Below are 20833 nucleotides of genomic sequence, written 5' to 3'. Positions count from 1 at the left end.
ATTATTCATTAAAAAAATTATTGCTTGTGCTTCAATTCATCGTTTATTAAATTGAATACAGCACAATAGAAATAAATATTTAATTTTTACACAAACGATTATTTAAGAACATTTTTCCCATGAAATCTAGCACACAAGACTTCATATTGTTTTGTAACATTAAAAACCTAAAACTAATTGATTAAAACAATATTTGTAGCGGCATCTATTATTTTTGTATTGTGTTATATAGTATTTTACCTTATTCGTTATTAAAAAAATATTTAATATTTTATTGCACTATTAATATTATTTAATTGCTTATGAATTTACCCATTATTTTAAACTTATTTGTGAAAGCTATTCTTTTACATAAATTTAAAAAATATATATATGTAGGTATATATATAAAAATCCACAAAAACAGGATTTATTCAACATTTATTAAATCTGGCATTTGATAAATTTACCATAAGCATTAAAATTACTTTTGCTTACAAATAATTATTTTTATATAAAATCTTTTATACATCTTAAATGTCTTTTAAATGTATTGGATAATATGTTGTAAAAAAGTCACAAATTTAAAACAAATAAATATCTGTATTTGTTAAACTGACTATTCTTTGTAATTATGCCAATAATAATAAGTCAACTATTTTTTGCAATTCTTGGGAATGATTGAACGTTTTATAAATTTCAGACGTATATTTACAACTATCTAATTGTATTGTAGAAAAGAAACTGTTAGTTCTGATCCTCAGCATTTTTAAAATACTAGTATTCGAGATCGTGCTATAGAAATCACAGATGTATAGAAGTTCTATTATGTAATTTCAGTGTAAAATGTATTATACGTAAATTAAATATAAATAGAATTTAAACTAAACACTAGAATTCGTCTATTAAATATTTTATTGCAATACACTTTTAAATTGATCTTCGACAAAATTTCGTTTTCAGTGCGAAAACTAGTTAAAAAAATTCCGGAATATTTTATTTATATTTAAATTAATTCCACAAATATTATACAAAGAAATTAATGAATAAGTCAATCATATTTTTAATGGAAATACATTTTTTCGAAACTTTCAACCATAAAATAATCTTAAACTTTGACTACAAAAAAAATGTTAAGTATACATTTTACAATTTATAGTTTTTTACATATTTCAGTTTCTAAGTATTTGTATTAATGAGATTTTGCTGTAAATACATATATATATAAAAAAATAAGGGAGCTCAAAATTTTGATCGGCACTTTTTAAAATCCCAGAAATCTATTTTTTATTATAAAAAAATATTTTATAAAAATAAGCAATTATAAAGATTGGGGCTTTATGTGATATAGTACATATAATATTATACATATTTACAAATAAACTAATGATTAATAAATAATGAGCCTTTATCTATCAAAGGCGAAGCAGGATAATAAAGCTAGACATATTATTTAATACATAGCAGATTTTCAATCTATTTCTTAATATCAAGCTCAAAATGTGCCAGCAAAAATACTTTCTTCATTCAGGTGAATATTGCATTGTCTTTCTCAATCCGACGTTTTATCTCTAGTATTTTGTTGTATTTTCCTTTTTGTCTGTATCTTTTACAGATTTCTATTGCTTAACAAATTAACGTTTGCAACTCCTATCTGCTATGAGTACTGCAATAGTAGCGTATTGCAAATTCATTGTGTTCGGCTCGTCTCTGGTTAAATATTTAAACTCAAAGGGGATAAAATATATCACTGTCTCACTTCTAAGTTAGGAGTGAGACAGTGATATAGATGATATCTTAGTTAGGAGTCCTAACTAATATATCATCTTATGATTCATCGCTTATTCAGTATAGATTTGCAATAATTCAAAGATCCTTATCGACAATTTAAATTATTCTTTAATGATTTTTATAAGTAATTAATACCGATCTCTTTGGAGAATTTGTAATTTATCTAATTTTATAAGACAATAATAGTAAATAAGCTATGCTAAAAAAACAAGCGATACATTCTTAGATTAACCAGAGTGTAGACCTCATAAATTATATTTGAATTAAATTAAATGAGAGTTTGCTTTTGTTGATTTAAATTAGAAATAAAATTTGACCGCCCGGTTTGGCTGATCTTCGAGAGTGACCTCCATCGGTGACGTCATCGCCATCATCATCGGAAGCTGTAAACAAAGACGATTACGACCGAGCGACCGCCTTGCGCATGCGCGCCGGGCAGATGTGTGTCACGTGACCGCGCGTGAAGGTCGGCTCGTTTTCGAGTGACCAAAAGCGAAAGTCTCAGCGCTTACACAATGGCCGGCGAAAGACTTTCACTCGCCTGCCATCTTTCGTTCGTACGTATAAGTACGCACATGTAATGTAACGTCACGTGACCGCGCCGTTTCGTCACACGTGTGTCCTGTCATGGCGCCGCTTTTCCGAATCGCCAGCCGTCTAATGTGACGAAACTTTCTTCGCTAATTTTAATTGTAAATACGTGCGTTTGTTGTATGTAGTATTGCGCAGAGATAAACAGCAGTAGATAGAGAGTACAGGCAGCGTTTTGAAATAAGTCACTCGAAGAAATTTCACCGAAAAGTCAACGCAGGCCGGTTTTTGCGGGTTTCGCGCCTAGGGCGAGGTGAGCGTTTATTTATTGCTGGAAATTGCGTGGGATTTTTCAAAACGGACAACATATACTGTTAATGTTGTCACTTTGTACAATAATTTAAGTAAACTCTCTACAGAAAGGATAATATACAGAATAGGAAGTATTGGGAATCAAAAAAAAATATTATAGTGACAAAATCTTTCTCTTTAAATTAATCAGTTTTCAAATGATATTTTTTCAATAGGACATAGGACTTGAAGCGTGAATTGTTTAACTCCAAGATTTTAAAATGTACATGAAGGACAGATCAGTTCTCTGTGTACACTTTATTTGCTGACAGGTCCACGAACTCTTTGATTATTTAAAAGTATACTAAGTGCCAATAAAGTTTTTAACTATATTCCTTAAAATATACGGTTTATTTTAAAATTTAATACAAAATTCACTAACTGAAAAATTAATAATGAAAAAATCAGCAAATAAATATTATTATGGTTTATAAAATACTCATTTTAATAAATACAACAATATTATTTTTACGCCGCATAAATAATTGCAAATATTTTAAATTAATTTTTCTATTTGAAAAGTACAAAGTACATAAATTTAATGAATTATTCTCTATTACGTATGAAATAATTTCTTATTAAAATATCGTTTAAAGCTTTTAAAAATTGAAATTAGGTATAAACGAGGGTTTTAAAGTTAAGTTTAATTTAAAGCTTAGTTCATTTTATATGTTTATTTAAACCTTCACTAATTATTTTAAATATTTATATAAACCTTTTTTACATATAAATACTACTTATTTAATCCTTTTTTTCAAATTAATTTTATTATTAATGACTTATTTAAATTATATAAATATAACTATAAGGACAATACAAAAGTGGAGTTAACTTTAAACGATCAATATATTGAAATGTGAAGTAATGTTTTTAATAAATTATTTTAATACTCTTTGCTTTCTTCCTAATTTGTATGCCAGCTGAAAAATATACAATAAGGATAGTAAATATAGCCTTATAAAGCATATTTATTTTACTTCCTTTAAACGAAAGTCACTGGTTTATCCTTTTGAGTACATGTGCTTGATTGTTAGAAAATATGTAAATTTTATGTAAAATATTACAATATATGTATCTAAAAATTTCCTTCCTTTCTCTTGTGTAAATTTCTTGTTACAATACAGTGTCATAATAACTGTCTTTTTATAGGCATCTATCTAATTTATGGCTAATATATTGAATCATCACAATAGGTTTCAGTTTAGCATGTATCATAAATAGAAAATAGCACGATTTTGACTTATTGAGTCGTTAATTGAATGTATGTAATATATCTGGTGTTTTCTTATATTAAAATGCATGTTGAAAAACAATACTATATTCGTGTGTCATTAATATTTTAATATTTCTATAAAACGAAAAACGACATGCATTCTACTACTAAATAACTTATTTCACCATAATTTTATCGGTTCATAGTTAATAGAAAAAACACAAAAATATATCGGTATCTAATTAATTTAATTTTATAGTATTAAAAATATGTTAAGCTTATGTAACGTTTTGCGTACTAGTATTTTCGTACATTTATTCAACATATTATTGATCATGTGTGCTTCTATCAAAGGTCACTTTTTCCTTAAGCAGTTACGTAAACGTTAGGATGTTTTCTAATACATAATGCTTTCTAATGATTTCGAAAAAAACGCATGAAAATCTCATATATTTCATACATTTTTTTATGTAGACAGCTTAAGAATGTTAATATACAGCACTAAAAAAATATTTAATGCTCACATGTAATTTATTGTACGAAATGAGCTTACCGCTATTGTATCATGAAATCATGAGTCACTGACGCTTCGTAAAGAACTTTCTCTCTTTCTATTATATTTATATATGTATCTAAAGATTTTAATTTTCATATAATGACGTCATGTATATATTTATTATATTATATTATATTTTTTATAATAATCACAACACTGAGGCGTAATTGCATAAGATAAACATTTTTTAATTCAAATTCATAGAAAAGCTCAAACATCCGACGCAACTACAATATAAGAGAAAAAAATGCGACGTCGCCAAAGGATTCTCAAGATATATGTGCAAAAAGGAATACATGCGATATAATGAGAGTTCGAGTATAGCCAGGAACGATCTGATTTCGAACAATAGACAGCCGAAGACTTTGCAGTATTTATTGAAAAAGCCTAAAGCTCCTAATCCGAACTTTTTGGTACCTAGTCCCCCGTTTGAAAGACCGCCATTAGATTTCACTTCTAATAGAAAAGACAATGAACTATGCAGTCAAGGTGGAACTTGTGAATTTTTCTTATACTGTTGGATGAGCGGAGGACTTTTAGACGGTGGCTGTGGAGGTCTCCTGAAAGGATGCTGCCACAGAGTGGCAAAAACTGGCGCATTAGGTGTCCAAGATTCTAACACCTTAGACAGCACTGCCGTGTCTGAAACGAGCGACTGGGAAAAAAATCCAGGATCTGTAATAAACGACAACAGTAAGTCTAAATTGATGACGTAGCATACGACGTAAATAACATTTACACAATTTATTTTATTTACTTGTTTGGTTATGCACGCTCACACAAATATAATTACTTCACAACTGTTTTATTAATGATTTTATAATTTAAGGATATGGAAATAATATTTATTATTATTATTATTATTATTATTATAAAATATTAATTAAAAATATAAATAATAATAACGATGGTTCGAAAATTGGATATGTTTAAAAAGACAGTCATCTGTCGGCGATCAATGAAATTAATAAATCAAGCGATTGATAAAATATTAATAAAAACCAATTAATCCAAATTAATGCCGTATTAAATAATGTATTATTATAAAATATATTTTTATTGTATATATGTAGTATATTATGTAAATATTTTTTTTTATTTTTGCATGTGCATGTGTTGGAATATTTTTAAGTATTAACAAATAATAAACTGTTTTATTTAATAATGTACTTTTTCTTTTTTTTTCATTTTCACACATATTTTCTAACTTTTAACCATATTAAAAATTCTGAATAATTATTTTTAAGAATACGTATAAATCGACTTTCATTTATAAAATATAATAAGTGTATTTTTAGCAATGTGTAGATGTATTTAAGAAAATAAATAAATACTAATAATTATTTGTTGGCGTATAGATATTACTTTAGTTTAATAAAAATAATATTCACCTCTGTGATTTCGATACAAAAAGCAAATCAATTTATTATGTCAGAATTTTGTTTAATATCTAATTTTTAGTATTTTCAGTTGTATCTTTAGAGTGTATTTTGAATAATACTGTTTTAAATTAGCGTATTTTTTTACCAAATTTTAGGATTATAGGGAAAAAATGAAATTGCACAATTATATGTATAATTAATATTTACCCAAGAATTGCATTTTATTGTAACTAAAAAAGTCAAGAAAACATCTAAGTAGATTTATCCAAAAAAAATTAATTAAATTCTTTTTATTCCCGAAATATTATCAGTTGTTAAAGATCATAAAACCTATTCCTTAACTCTTTTGACTTTTAAAACAACTATTGCTATAATGCAGAATAAATTAACTTTAGAGAGTATTATACAAGTACATTTTGTTACAATTGAAACTATTTTTAATGCAGCTTAAAAACAGCTTAATGGTATATATGTTAATACTCAAACAACCAATGTCAGTAAATAAATGAACAATTTAAGTATTATTTTTGACATTTGTTGTTCTTGTATCAAGGCAGAGTTTTTTCGGTTGATTCAGATTTCATCATCAATAATAAATAGTTTTCTCAAAAATTATAAATTACTTTATTTGTCTTTCGATTTAAAGTTGAGTTGTTAGGCAATTTTTTTCATGCAAATATAAAAATATGAAGTCTTGACAATATGCTGGTCTTAATGTGATTTTAACTTTATGGAAGTAGTTTCAGATAGCATATTCTTTCTAAATTGTTTTACAAAAAACAGTCCCGTTTACTTCTTGACATTTTCTTTAATTTGTTTTTAATGAGTTCATCATTAAAAACAATTTTATGAAAATAGTTTTATATGTAATTGTTCTACAAAGAAACAGTCCTACTCACTTCTTGGCATGGATTGCTCAAACGCTTTTTTATTTAATTTGTTTGATAAGTTCATCATGACAATAGATTTCATTTACTAATTTCTTCATCATGAACGTCACTTCTTCATGCTAAAAATGCATAATATTATTTTGCCATTACCATAAACAGAAACAAATTCTAAATGAATTTCAGCAACATTTTCTTCTTTCGTATATGCATATAACTGGACAAACCAATCACAAGGTTACTGTGGTTGAAGCCAGACAAACTTTACCACATCACGTATTACCAACTAAGTGAAAAAATCGCTTCTTTTCACTAGACTTGTATCTTTAATTCGTAAGAGAAAATCATGTATGTAATTTCTTTTGCCTTTTTCATGAACTTTTCGATTAAATTAAAAAAACACATCTAAATTATTTTAAAAATAACAAATTTAAATTGTAATATCATATTTATATACTTTTCAATTTTAACAATACGGCGTTGTGACGGCGACGGCGCGTATCCTCTCCCACGCGTACGTCAACACTAAAAAAATATTATATGAGAATCTCGTTAGTAGTTGACGAAAAAGAGTAGTTTTTCGATCAGTCACGCCACTTGGGAACCCTTCGATTTCGTAGCTTATCGAACCGTGATGGCAATTTAATGCGTAGACTTTCTTTGAGCTTCGTGAAAAATGCCTACACGTTTTCCCGGCGAACATAGAAAGTGAAATTCGCCACCAGCTTATAATACCTAACACACAATGGCACATGATTATGCTCGACATGCATCACGGTTACGTACGGACGTCCAGAGATTTTGGTAGAATGACCTCTGGTAGAAGTACGTGCGGAACTTCTGTATTCTGAGAGCGAAATGAGAGAACGAGTGTCGAAATGCGATGGGATTTCAGAAACGAGCTTAATTTAAAGATTTGTCAATAAACTATTTAAAAAACTTTTGTTAATAACATTTAACAATTTGGCAAAAAATATATCATGACTCAATTAATTCGCCAATTCATATGATAATTTTAATTGTTTTAATCATTAGGCCCGTTTTTTAATTATTTAATATTTTTTAATATTATGATTAGTTATACACATATATAAAATACATATTTTATTTGTAAAATATTAAAAATTATTCTTTCTGCAAAAAATCTGCCTACTTAAAAATTAAGTAAAAGTTACCGAGTTTCAGTTAAGTAGATTCAAGTAACTGAATAAAAAAGGGGGAAAAGGACTAAATAAAGGTTCAATAATAGTAATAACAAGATAAAGTATGTAAGGTATTTTGTTAGACTATTTGTGACACTATATGCTTTAGTTCACTTAGGTTATACTTTATAACGTGTGCTAGGAATTTCATTTTCTTGTTGACAACAATCTTATTGAATGAAAAAAAAACATATCGCGTACCAGTAAATGATAAATTTAATCATAATTAGAAAAACTAATTATAGTTTTTTTATTAGCATATAATTTTACAGCTTTTTTAGTTATTTGATCATTGATTGAATAAAAAAATGTGTTTTACTTTAATTATATCGTTAAGTGCCACACCTTGAATTATAATATTATGCTAGCAAAAACTTACCACATTTATTAATTCTATATATTTTACTAAAATGACAAAAATATATATATATTTTACAAACATAAATTCAGCAGCTTGAAAATATGTTTTTTTTTTGCTTTAATTTTGTCTAGTATATTAAAACAAATTTAACATGATTTTTTCAGTATTTTAATAAAGTATTTCAATCCTTATACTAACAAATAATTTTCTAGAAAGGATTAATAAGAATCTTAATTTATAAAAAAAAGTTGGATATATTAACAAAAAACTGCATTAGTATTATAGTTAGATATATTACAGAAAATTTTCTACTTCTTTATAAATATTCAATGTAAACTAGAGTTTTTAAATAATTTGTAAAAAGAGATTTAATTTTCAGTATATAATCAATTGTAAAAAAATATGTAAAGAATAAACTCTATGATTAAATAATTGACGATTAAATTATATATAATATTAGAAAACATAACCACCGAAGTATATTGTTAAAATCACTAAGACATAAAAACATTTTTTTTTTAATAAATACCATTTATTTTGTTTTAGTTTCATATAAAATTATAAACACTTATGATATGTAAAAAAAATTTAAATTATAAAAATATGATTTTAACAAAAAAATTTATGCTGGCAAAAAAATAACTATAAAAACACATTTTTTTTATTTTCTCGAAGAGATCAAAACTTAGTTTTAGATAAAATTATATACACTATTTAAACTAAAATATATTAAAAACATATAAAGACGTTACTAAAAATATTTTTTGAGTATTTTTTCAGTATACGGATTAACAAACACTTAATTTTACAGAAGCTTTCAATATAAAATTGATTTTTTTTGTTAAATATATTATTTTTCAGAAACATTAAAATAATCAATGATATTTAGGAATTACTTTAAAAAAGTAGTGAAAAAAATTACTTTTTATTTTAATACATATACATATTTTATTTTCAGTTAATATTGTGTTCATATCATATAAAACCTAGCGTTGAAATATTATTAATGACATAAGTTATTACTTCTGGCCTGTATATTAAAGTTAGGAAATAATTTAGTATTACAACCAATTACAACTGTGCATTGGTTCTGATAGAATGTGCATTATTACTGAATATGGTATAAGGAATTAATCAGTGTTTTGATTATATAATTTTGTAATACAGAGTCAAGGCAATATGATTTTTTATTACTGATTTATAAAATCATGCAAAACATTAACCAATTGTTATATTTTCTGATAATATATTGACATTTTAAAATTAAATCAATTTAATAATAGTTCATTAATATGCTTATAAACTTTTTTTACATTTTCATACTAACGACATTTTAACACGCCATTGAAATATCTACAATGTCGTTAAGTTGTTCTTCAACCGTTTTTTTTAAATCATTACGCACGTTATAGAAGAATTTTCTTAGTAATATCGTTCATTGTTACGACTGTCAATAAATTATTTACTAAGCGAAATCGTGCGAAAAATTCTGCACATCATTCAGTTTTAATTATATTGACGTTATGAAAAGTCATTAGTTTCGAATATTCGTATATTGGAATAATTGGTTAAAATCATTTACAAACCATGTAGTGCGATGGTTACGCAATACTCGGAGATAACTTTTCGACTTCCGTCTAGCGAGTGAAATCTAGAGGAAGTCAAAGTTCTAATGATCGGTTGAAACTAGTTGGGCACTCTAGAACGTGTATGCAGTATGCTATCTGCTTTATAAGACAATCCTTTCATAATTGTTACGTATACCGGTACCGGTGACGACCACTGCTGCCTATTATGCACGTCGATAATCCGAGATTTCTATCCTGATTTTATTAACATGATCTTCTCGGCCACTTTCCGTAATAATTTGTATCAAGTGTACGATATTTTAAAGAGGACTCTCTCTTCGAAAGTGTCACAACTTATTAATATTGATTTCATATCAATTAATCCATATATATTTTTTTATAAGTGCTTAGTTTTGATCCTAAATTCATTATTTTAGATTGAATCATGTTCTTCGGCAAAGACCAAAATAAATACTGATAATCAATAATATGTCAAAACTTTTAAAAAGTTGCAAGAAATATTTAAAAGGAATATATATTATTATTAACAGTTTTTTTTAATAAACAAATATTAAATTATTTTTTAATACAAATCCATGGCTTATAATTTATTATTATTATTAAGCTTATTATATATGTTTTAGTGTTATTTGTAACATTTAAAATACAGTCGACTATATCTATATGATTATTGGAAATTATGTATCAGACCTTAAAAATATTTAATTCTATGATATATTATTCTATAAATCTATGAAAGTATTCTGTAACATAACATTAAAAATAGCATTGTTAGAATATTTATTTTAAGTATATTTTTACACTATAAATGCATATAGTATTATATATGTACTTACAAATTATAATATAAACACGTATTATGCATTTACCAATTTATAATCAGAGGATAGAAGAATTTATATGGAATTAAATCAGTCACAGTTATTTTTACCAATGACCTTAACTTTGCACGTAGCTATTTAATAAATTTAAATAAATTTATTATAGCAAGAAGAAAAACATTCGCCATTATATTATAAATAATACTTCAATTTGTGTTCTGAAAATTGTCACTTAATAACATATAGATAAGTTAATCTAGTTATTACCTTTTACAATGAAACTTTACGAAGATATTAGTTGTAAATTAAAAATTATGAATTGTTTTATATGTATTAGTAAATTTGATAAATCATATTTTATTAAAAATTTAGTTTTTTAACTTTTGCTAAAAGTAAAACATTACACTGGGATAATAAGTAGTGGCATAATGAAAAGTTCCATAAATTATTTCTGATATAAGTTTTCTAGTGACACGTCTGTTTGTAGTAAAATAAATCACAAGTAGCTCACAAATGCTTTTTTATCCTAAATATCACGATAACTTATTTTTTCCACTGAACCACACTTTATATTTTCTATACGACTAGTGGTTCGTATCTGACGTTGTTATGAATTAAAATGTAACGGAAATCAACGTGTGCTTATTTTAAGAGAGTCATTATTATTATATTTACATACAAATTAAAAAGAATGATGGTCATAAATGTTTCTTTTTCAATGTATGTAATACTGTAGCTATATTAGTTATATTTTCTCAGAATCCTAACGTGTAATTGAGCATTTTATGGAACGTTTCTCATTTATCATAATATTAGGTTTTATGCAGGGTCTTAAAGGGTAGCTATGCAATAATTTTTAGATCGCTCAAACGATGTAGGATTGTGTAGAAGTATATATATCTTAAATTTTATTTATTATAAATAGTTTATTTATATATTTTATAAATAAAAAATAGTTTTTAAATACTATAAGTGTCAATGCTTCGTTTCTTTACATAGAAATTTCACGTACATTTACAATTTTCGGAGTAAAAATTAGTTTCAAACCGGCAATTAAAATAACACATAAATATTCATATACTCTCGGTCCAAATTCTTCGTATTCAATCAATTGAAAATTTCTCAAAAAGAGAAGAAGTGATTAGTCACGTCGTTTTTTTCCTCTCGCGTCACCCAGAATCGCCATTGTGGTCCCTGAAAACTCAATGTCCTGAAAATACCCAAGTTTCCGTCTCAACGTCCTAAGCGTGTTGCCAGCCGACTGCAAATGTCTCATTGATGCGTTCGTGTCCGACTGACGATTTTTCGGAGCATTCTAGTCACGATCGGCGATAAATCGGTGTTAAGCAACGTTTTTTTTGCATGAGCTCAATAATTAACATTTGGTCAATACGCATATTCGAGGAAGTACAGGGTGATTAAAGATTCAATGCACGTTGAGAGCCGAATCGTAGAGATGAAAATCTAGCTTCTCTTGGTCGCTTTCAAGGTGCAGATTGACCTTAGCGCTTGTATTATGATGATGCGTGATTACAAAAAATATATTCTATTAAAATAAAGCTATCACTGGAACGCTTTGAGCTAACGCCTGTCGTATTTTACAGGTAGATTTACAATTATAATCATATTTCGTTTTTCTGATTGTATACATTAATATATGTATTATTTTTAACACTTTAAATACATATCTACCCACGTACCTTATTTGATGGAAGTACAATGGATGTGAGTTCATTCACATTTTTACGTGTAGAGTATTTTAATCGAAAATGCATTTAACATAATGTATTTATTTTTATACTGGGAATATTTAGATAAACAGATAAAGATACAGTCCAGAATATTTGTTAGCATAGTCTTAATTCCAGTATCAAACTCTAAGATTCACGTTTGCTCTCTTTTTCAGGAGAAAGTGCTCATATAGTTTCCAATACCTTAATCTTTAAGCAGTCGTTTTATTCTCGATGTGGCTTATTAAGATCATAATTGGTACAATGAATTATTTTATCGTTGATGAATTGCCTTCCACCACTTTCTTTATCATGGAAGTCACTTCTTTAATATATTTTTCTTGCTACATTTAGCCTATCCATAACCATAAACAGAAACTCCTTTCACGATGACAAAACAGAGAACCTTGCACTTGAAAGAATTTTAACACACATTGATTTTCTGTATCACGTGGAGTCTCTGGAAAACGTCTTCGTTGTCGAGCAATTAAAAAATTAGTTTCATTGTTACTAGTATTATATCTTTACTTTACTTTAATTTATCCATAAAAAACAGCAAAAAGGTATCAGAAGTAAATAAAAATAAACAATTTCCTTACATTTTGGCTGCTACGATGTCACACATTCATCAGTCCATGCTACATAACAATAAAATTAAATAATAAAAATTATACACTAACGCAGTAACAAATTTCCAAATTCGTTTAGCTATTGAATCATTATACGTCAATAAAAATCTTCTTTGACATTTATTTGCTGTTATCACAAAGCTTTGTTTAGCATTCAAAGATGTGAAAGTGCCTCTCAATCATTCTAATGAAAATTAGAATGGTAATAAATATTTTCATCAAAAAATCAAGTGATGTTTTGCTAAACGTTTCGGTAACGATTACATGATTTCTGATTTCTACATATTTTTCGATAATTATAGAGGAAAGCATTACTCGTCTTATATAATATATTCTCAAAACAATTTTTAAAAATACGTACATATTAATTATATAAATTTTACCAATTCCAAAACTGATATCTTGGTTTAATATTACTTGTAAGTATTTATTATATTTGATTGAATTACCTTAGTTAGTTTAGATTTTACCCCGATGTAACGCATTTAGCTTACGCCTCTCAGGTTACAACAGGAGATTAAAAAAATTAATACGTTTTTTGTATATAGTTTTTTTTGCGACGGGAGGTAACGGGTGGCAATTAAACACAAATTGAGCCGCTACAGTAGTATTTTATTGACGATTTGATGTTACTTATATAAATATACAGTGAACGGTACGCGGGGCCTGCACCGGCATGCGAGCCCGCCTGAGTCGAGAGTAATATGTCAGCTACGACAATGTTACCAGAGTGTCGACAAGTTTTGGCAATAATGTAATCTAAATAAATACATATGTATGTATATGAATAGGCCCCCTACAGTGTTTATAAAGTTTAACTATAAAATATCTATAGTATAGGGAAAAAGTATTATTATTTATATACATAGATATTAATCTATATAAATAATATTCATTTTTCTCATTGAGAATATTTTATTGTATATTGTATGTATTAATTTAAGAAATAAATAAAAAAATCTGTAATTTTATTTAAAATATTTTTATACATATAGCAGAGAATAGTAATTTGAATAATTTCAATAAATTATAAATACTTAAAAAAAACTCAAAACAATCATGAGATATTTTTATGCACTCAAGAGAATAGTGCCATATAAAAATAAAATATGTTATTGCTGTAGGAACTCTTTAAGACATATCTTAACAAATTATTGAGCTATTTTTATGCACTTAAAATATATAGCATAGAATAATTACAATTTTTAATTTGGTAAAATATTGTACTGTATTATTAATTCTTTAAATAAATTTCAAGAAATTATTAATATATAATTAATGCACTTAATGTATTTATTATATATAGCAGAGAATAGTTATAGTACTGTAAAATAAAGATAAAAGAATTAAATTATAAGATATGCAAATAAAATTTGAGAAATCGTAGATATATGTTTTTATTAAACATATTACAAATATTAAAAAAAACACACACACACGTTCTATCACAAAAACTATAAAAACATTATCTAAAAATTATTACTGATTGCTTTTATTAATCATATTATGTAAAAAAATATGACATTTCTTTATAATTTACTTTATAAATAATGTGTATTGAATAAAATCATTGCAAAAATTTCTATATTAATTCTAATCAATAAATTAACTATTTGAATTGCCATTCGGACGTGACTCAACTTTTTAAGAGAGAAATAAAATGATCGGTAGTTAATTCGACACTGGAGAGTAAAAAAATAGTTTACTGTATAAGTTTATTTCATTTCTCAAATCATTGTATGAACTATTAAAAATGTTTTTCTTTTTTTATAGCTTATAAAAATATAAGTCGATTGCGTAATATCAATACGATATTCGTCCGTGCTATTAGGAAAATCTAGGAAAACCTAACGACGATCGATCGGAATTATTACTATATAATAATCACTATTACTCTCAGGTACGATAGAAATTGTAAAAAAAACACTAAACTTCATACAGGATTCAAACACAGGTCTTTCAGGTATTAGTCATCGACTTCTATCACCAATTTATCTTGCTGGTTAGCTTTCCTTTTACATAGAATATTAATATCGAAATTATGTTATACATTGGCAATTAGATTTATAAGTAATTATCACGTTTTACATATAATACCACTAGCTGTCAAATAGTTTAACGCTTTAAAACTATTTTCGAATTATAGCGAATAAAATACTGTGCGATAGCACAGTATTGCTCAACGGTCGGGAGAGAGTCTCGGGGAGTAATATATTTTTATTATCTTAACTTCTCATATTTATATTTATATTAGACTGATTTTTCAGTTAGACTTGCGGAGAATTATATTAATTATGACTTTTATTAATAAATTTGCATTTGATATTGAATATCAATGTTTTCTATTTTTATGGAATTGCTGCAATCTTTTATCTATAGTGTCAGTGGTGTTACAACTCTTGCACAAATATTAGTATGTAGACATATTTAACTGGATAGTAAAAAAAATATTTTTTAATATTGATATTACGCAAACTTTTAATATAATATAAAATTTAAAGAAAATATGTTTGAGGTTATAAAAACCTTTCACAATATTCGAAAAAAAATATTGTTTTAAAATTGAACCTAAGATTTTTTGTGAAAAACATTTTAAAAAAGCTCATTGCCTCATTGTGTTACATTTCAGTTTTTAAAAAGTAATATTTGATAAGTATCAATGGATTAATGAAGAACGGTGTTATTTATTATTTTTTATAGCAGTAACAGTTAATTTTAAAGTTAAATATCCAGTAATTAAATTCATTTGTCGTAAGAATTTATATTATTTATTAAATATATTTACAAATGGGAAATTTTCCATAGAAATTCATTTTTTAACTATCGAAAAAGTTAATGTTTATTACCGTTTCTATTAATATTGTATTTTGATACAAGATTGTGCAATATAGGAAACTCGCGATAATTTTCGGAAGCACGGTTCGTTGCACAACGACGCACGTTTATTAATATTACTATTATCTAACCGCAAACTTTCCGAACGCCGTGTACTTGCGATAATTTTCACCAGTTTTTTCTTCTTCTATATTTCACCAACAAATCCCCATCATCGAACGGTTCCTCGCGTTCTACTGATAGATCGATTTAGTCGCTCATGAGACTCGGTCGCGCTAAGAGCTTTCCCTTTTTCTCTTACATGCTCTTATATCGCATTATACAAGCTTCTTACTCCATCTTCCATAACATCAGATTTTGCAACTGAGATTAAATCTGAATACTGCCAAGGCTAATTGTGCGATCCATCCTTGTGCAAATAGTTAGTCAAGTGTCCGTGATTCGAATTGGAAATCGCGTCCGATTATATTATCCATCTGTCGTCTTTGAAGAATCGAGGTCGGGAGAAGCTGCTCATTAGCCGCGGAGCCGAATCTTCTATGCCAGATTTTTGAGTGATCTGACATGAAAGTGTCGTGTGTCGTGGTGCTGTCATCGGTCGTGTCGCTGTTTTTCTTCGGCCGTGTCTCGTGTGTGAAAACTGCGGCGGAACAATACAAACTTCACGTCAAGAGCGAAAGGTTCATCGAAAAAAACGGCAAGTTGAAAAAAGTAGTCGTGTGAAGCAGACTTTGAAGAAGTCACGAACGTTGACCTTTTTAGATTTCACCCGAACGCTAGAAAGTTCAAAAGTTTGTTTTTTTGAAATCGAGATCGTGCAAGTTTAAGAAAATAAATAATTTTTTATATACAATTGCAACTCGAAAAACGTTGAGTTGGTTAAATATAACATATATGTAGATAAAAAATTTGATAACGTCAGAGGTAAAATGGGATAAGTCACTAGCTTATTATTGTTAAATCATGACTTTATTTTTTTTTAGTTACTTATACTTATGTTAGTTTAAAACTTTTTGGTTGCAATTTTATGAAAGCTTTTAATAGACAATCAGAGTAATAAAGTAAATAATAACATTAAATTTATACTAAATACAACTAAACTATTTAATATAAATATCAAATTTTATATTCTTAATAAAAGTTGCTTAGACCTAAGAATGAAGAAGCCCTAAATATATTTTAGATATACGAAGCACTAAAACAGAGAGGACGTACAAATCGCATCGTCTGTAGATTATGGGTCCATTTAAGTTAACTTTAACTCAAATAATGTATAAGTAAAGGTCATATTAATCAGTACGTTTAATAATCTAAAAAATAAATTATTATTTTAAAAATATATTTACAAAAAAGATACATGTGTTAATTTTTAATTATAAATTCAATAATTCATAAAAAAACACATATTTCGTTTGGCAAAAAATATTCGTTAATCAAACTTCCTATGAGTTTTCACTAACATATTTAATGTTTTATTTTATCATTTTTTATAGGTTCTAATCCCTCCCTCCTCCTCAAATTTTTTTTGTAGGAATGAAATTTTTCCTAAATTTTCAAGAAAAGCTTAAATTCACTTTTGCGAAAAATAAAATATTTTAATAATTTTTTTAAAGACAACTATAATTCTTTTTTTAAACTTTTGACTAATACTAAGCAATATGAATTTCTCATGAAGAATATATTTATAGAAATTAAATAAACAAAAAATTCAGATAGTGGCGTAATTAAAAACAACTATTTTATTCATATTGTATTTTAAAAATAAAATACTGTAGAAAATGAAATGTATTTTTAAACGATCACGTGTTTTGAGCCGCGCAACGAGAAATTTTTGCAAGAGTTGTTTTTTATATTTTTTTATCGAAAAATAGTTGTAATAGTAATTACATTATTTTTTTCATTATAATGCAGAAGTACTAAAAGTCACATTTCAAATAAATTATAAATTTGTTAGATTGACTTCCGAAGGCAACAAAACCAGTCGGAAGAGTATAATGCCGATCCTAACCGCGCGCTTGTTAGCTGTTATCTTCTTGTCCTTAACTGTCATACTAACAACTTGGTCTAAAACAATTAATTTAGCTGTCAATATTTTAATATTACATACGTACGTCCTTTACCGCGTTCAGGGATTCATATTTTTTTAATAAAATATCATAATATTTTTCTCAAATAAAATTCAATCCTAATAAATATATTAAAAAAATGAATTATAATCGAGGTTATGTAAAGCTTATATTATTATTTTTAACTATAATATTAATATATTATTATATTAACAGATTAATAAATAATATAAATAACAATTTAACTCAATCACAAAAATAACATTTTTTAACAATATCATAATAGTATTGATTAATAATAATTAACGAATAACAATACACATTATTAGCATGTATTCGTGTTAAAATACAAACAAATAAACACATTGATTTATTTTAACATATATACTGTGTATACCGTATCATTTTAATTCTGTTGTATTCTTCAGGATGCGGAATTTCAGTTGCCAAACAGGCAGCTCAGAGAAGAATAGTCGGAGGTGACGATGCGGGATTTGGATCGTTCCCATGGCAGGCCTACATCAGGATTGGATCGTCGAGGTTCTACTTTCCTTTTATAGCCAAGTTACTATAAAGACTAATTTACTGATTTTACTAATTTAATTAGAATTAATGACAAGAAAATGCGAACTGAAAGCTTCAGTGAATATTTTTCAAAAATATTTAATATACATAATAACTAAAAACAGATATGTCCACATTAAAAACTCTTATGCTAATACAAATGTATATTTTAATAATAAAAAAATTCATGTTAAAAACGTAATGCAATACAGAGAAATTTCAATTTCCAATTGCCAATACATAATCATAATCAAAAAATGCAATTTACAATATTGTGTAAATGTAAACATTTCCGGCTTAATATATTTTTATAATTGCTTTATTATTGATCATTTACATACAATATTACAATTACAATATTTCATCTGATGAAGGGTAAAATTTACATCTAATAGTCTCCTATTATTTTTTATGGTCAGACAATCAGTTTTCAGAAACCAGTTAATACAAAATTGAGAAGATATTCAAAAATCTTTTAGCAAGAAGAAATTAATTGATTAATTAAATAATCTCGCTAAAATAAAATTAAAATTAATTACAATAATATCTAAAAATTTCAAGCTACGTTGTTTAACATGACAAATGTCTTTTGATTTTTTTGGGACAAATCAAAGCAAGACATAATTTTTATATCAGTCTTGCTCTTGTTGATGCTTATAAACCATGTCTTATATCGGTTCTTTCTTATAATAATAATATATTGGACATATCTGTGTTTGATATTTGAATTAACAAAACACATAAAATTTATTTGAAAAGTTAACTGGAGCTTTCAGTTCGTTTTCGCACATGCATAATACATATATAATATAGCGTTACTAAAAAGAGCGGTGTATAATATCTATGTGCGAAATTAACACGAGCTTTTGACGTTGATTTGACGCTGATGTGGTGCCTTTGCAGATGCAACATGCTAATGTCAATATTCGACCTAATAGGATGGCGTCAGTGTTGGATAGAGAGGTAACTTTAGACGACGGCGTTAGATTGGTCGCTCTGTAGTGTTTACATTACAGATTTGCGCTCTGTAGACTTGGGCTTTTTGTATGTTTGTGTTTTGTGTGTAGAGTAGACTCATCTCTTCTATCCAACACGCTCCGTCTTCACTGCACTATATACATTTTATATATATATATATATATATACCACACTATACAACACTTTTTTATATTTTATTATAAAGTCACATTTTTATACATATATACAAAAAAATAATTAATTCATAATACATGACTGTATTTTTTTGTTAATTAAAAAAATAGTGTTGTTCAATACGTGTACATATAAATATGTGGAGTGGAATTAAAGTTATTTTCACTATTTGTCTTTATAGCAAACTTATCCAAGTCAATTGTTTTCAATCAACGATTTAATTATTCGTGATATATACGAGCTATAGCCAAAATTTTATCTACTTTACATCAAAAGAAGCTCATTTTATTGCTCATATATTTGATAACAACGAGCATAACAGTAAATGCGTGATCGCGATCGATAGGTTAGACTTTTAGATTCATTGGTCTAAAATGGTGAAATCGCTTATCTTTTGAGTCAATAAAATACATTTTATTTTATAGTGCCATCATTCTACGCATTTTTAGTGAAAGTATAAAATATTAAAACGACAGTTTTCACAGCATGATAATATATGTTAGTGAATTGAGAGAGTTTATTTTTCACTTAGACTTTGTATCCTAAATTTTGTTCCTTAATTACTGACTTATGAAACATTTTAACGAATAACTTAATAGAAAATATTTTTTAATATTATTTTATAAATAAATAATGTTATATTAGAATAATAAAAATAGCTTTTTGTTTCTAGTGTATTTATGTATGATACATAAGGAAGAGCTCTTATTTTAAATATGTTATGTAAATATGTACATTTAAAAAGTGATATGTACTAGAGTGAGTAAAATGAAAACGTATGAAGAAAGAAGTAGAAACGTATGAAGGTCGAGGGAATCCTAAATCGACAAGACTCTCGTGAAAATATTCCAGACATACGCATATAATAATTTTTTTATATGTTATTAATGTACATTAATGAACAATAGCAACAGCAATGGACCCAAATTTGATCCTTGAAGTACTTCAGTAGAGATCTTACAATATATCGTTCTGAAAATAAGTTTTCATACTTGACGAACTGATATCTATTTGTCAAGTAATTTAAGAATAGGTTTATGAGACCTTCAGAAAACCCGTAATTTGATCAATTTTTCACGAGTAAATTGTGGATAACTTTATCGAAAGCCCATTCAAAATCTGTGTATTTAAAAATACTATTTTTTAAATCTTGAAATCTTGAACCCCATAATTACTTCCGCCTGTTATTGTTAT

The 20833-nt window shown here is 26.7% G+C and overlaps 1 protein-coding gene across 6 annotated transcripts in view; it reads left to right on the top strand.

Annotated features, from left to right (window-relative positions):
- The window catches only part of LOC148236732 (trypsin-1-like), a 32756-nt gene that overhangs the window by 5839 nt on the left and 6084 nt on the right, over positions 1–20833 (top strand). The window contains exons 2-3 of one of the 6 annotated variants that reach the window (XM_088182136.1): positions 4626–5114; positions 18352–18463. In XM_088182136.1, the coding sequence (XP_088038262.1) occupies positions 4626–5114; positions 18352–18463 (601 nt within the window). Of the gene's footprint in view, positions 1–4625; positions 5115–16098; positions 16555–18351; positions 18488–20833 lie in introns of those variants that run through there. The other 5 variants (XM_088182135.1, XM_088182141.1, XM_088182140.1 and 2 more) reach the window with 5 other exon arrangements.

Source organism: Plectrocnemia conspersa, unplaced genomic scaffold (assembly GCF_051122295.1).
Source record: "Plectrocnemia conspersa isolate PC_06_02 unplaced genomic scaffold, ASM5112229v1 ptg000003l, whole genome shotgun sequence".
Classification (NCBI taxonomy): Eukaryota; Metazoa; Arthropoda; class Insecta; order Trichoptera; family Polycentropodidae; genus Plectrocnemia; species Plectrocnemia conspersa.
The sequence above is the reverse complement of the archived record's forward strand: the minus strand, read 5'-3'. Positions and strand labels throughout refer to the sequence as shown.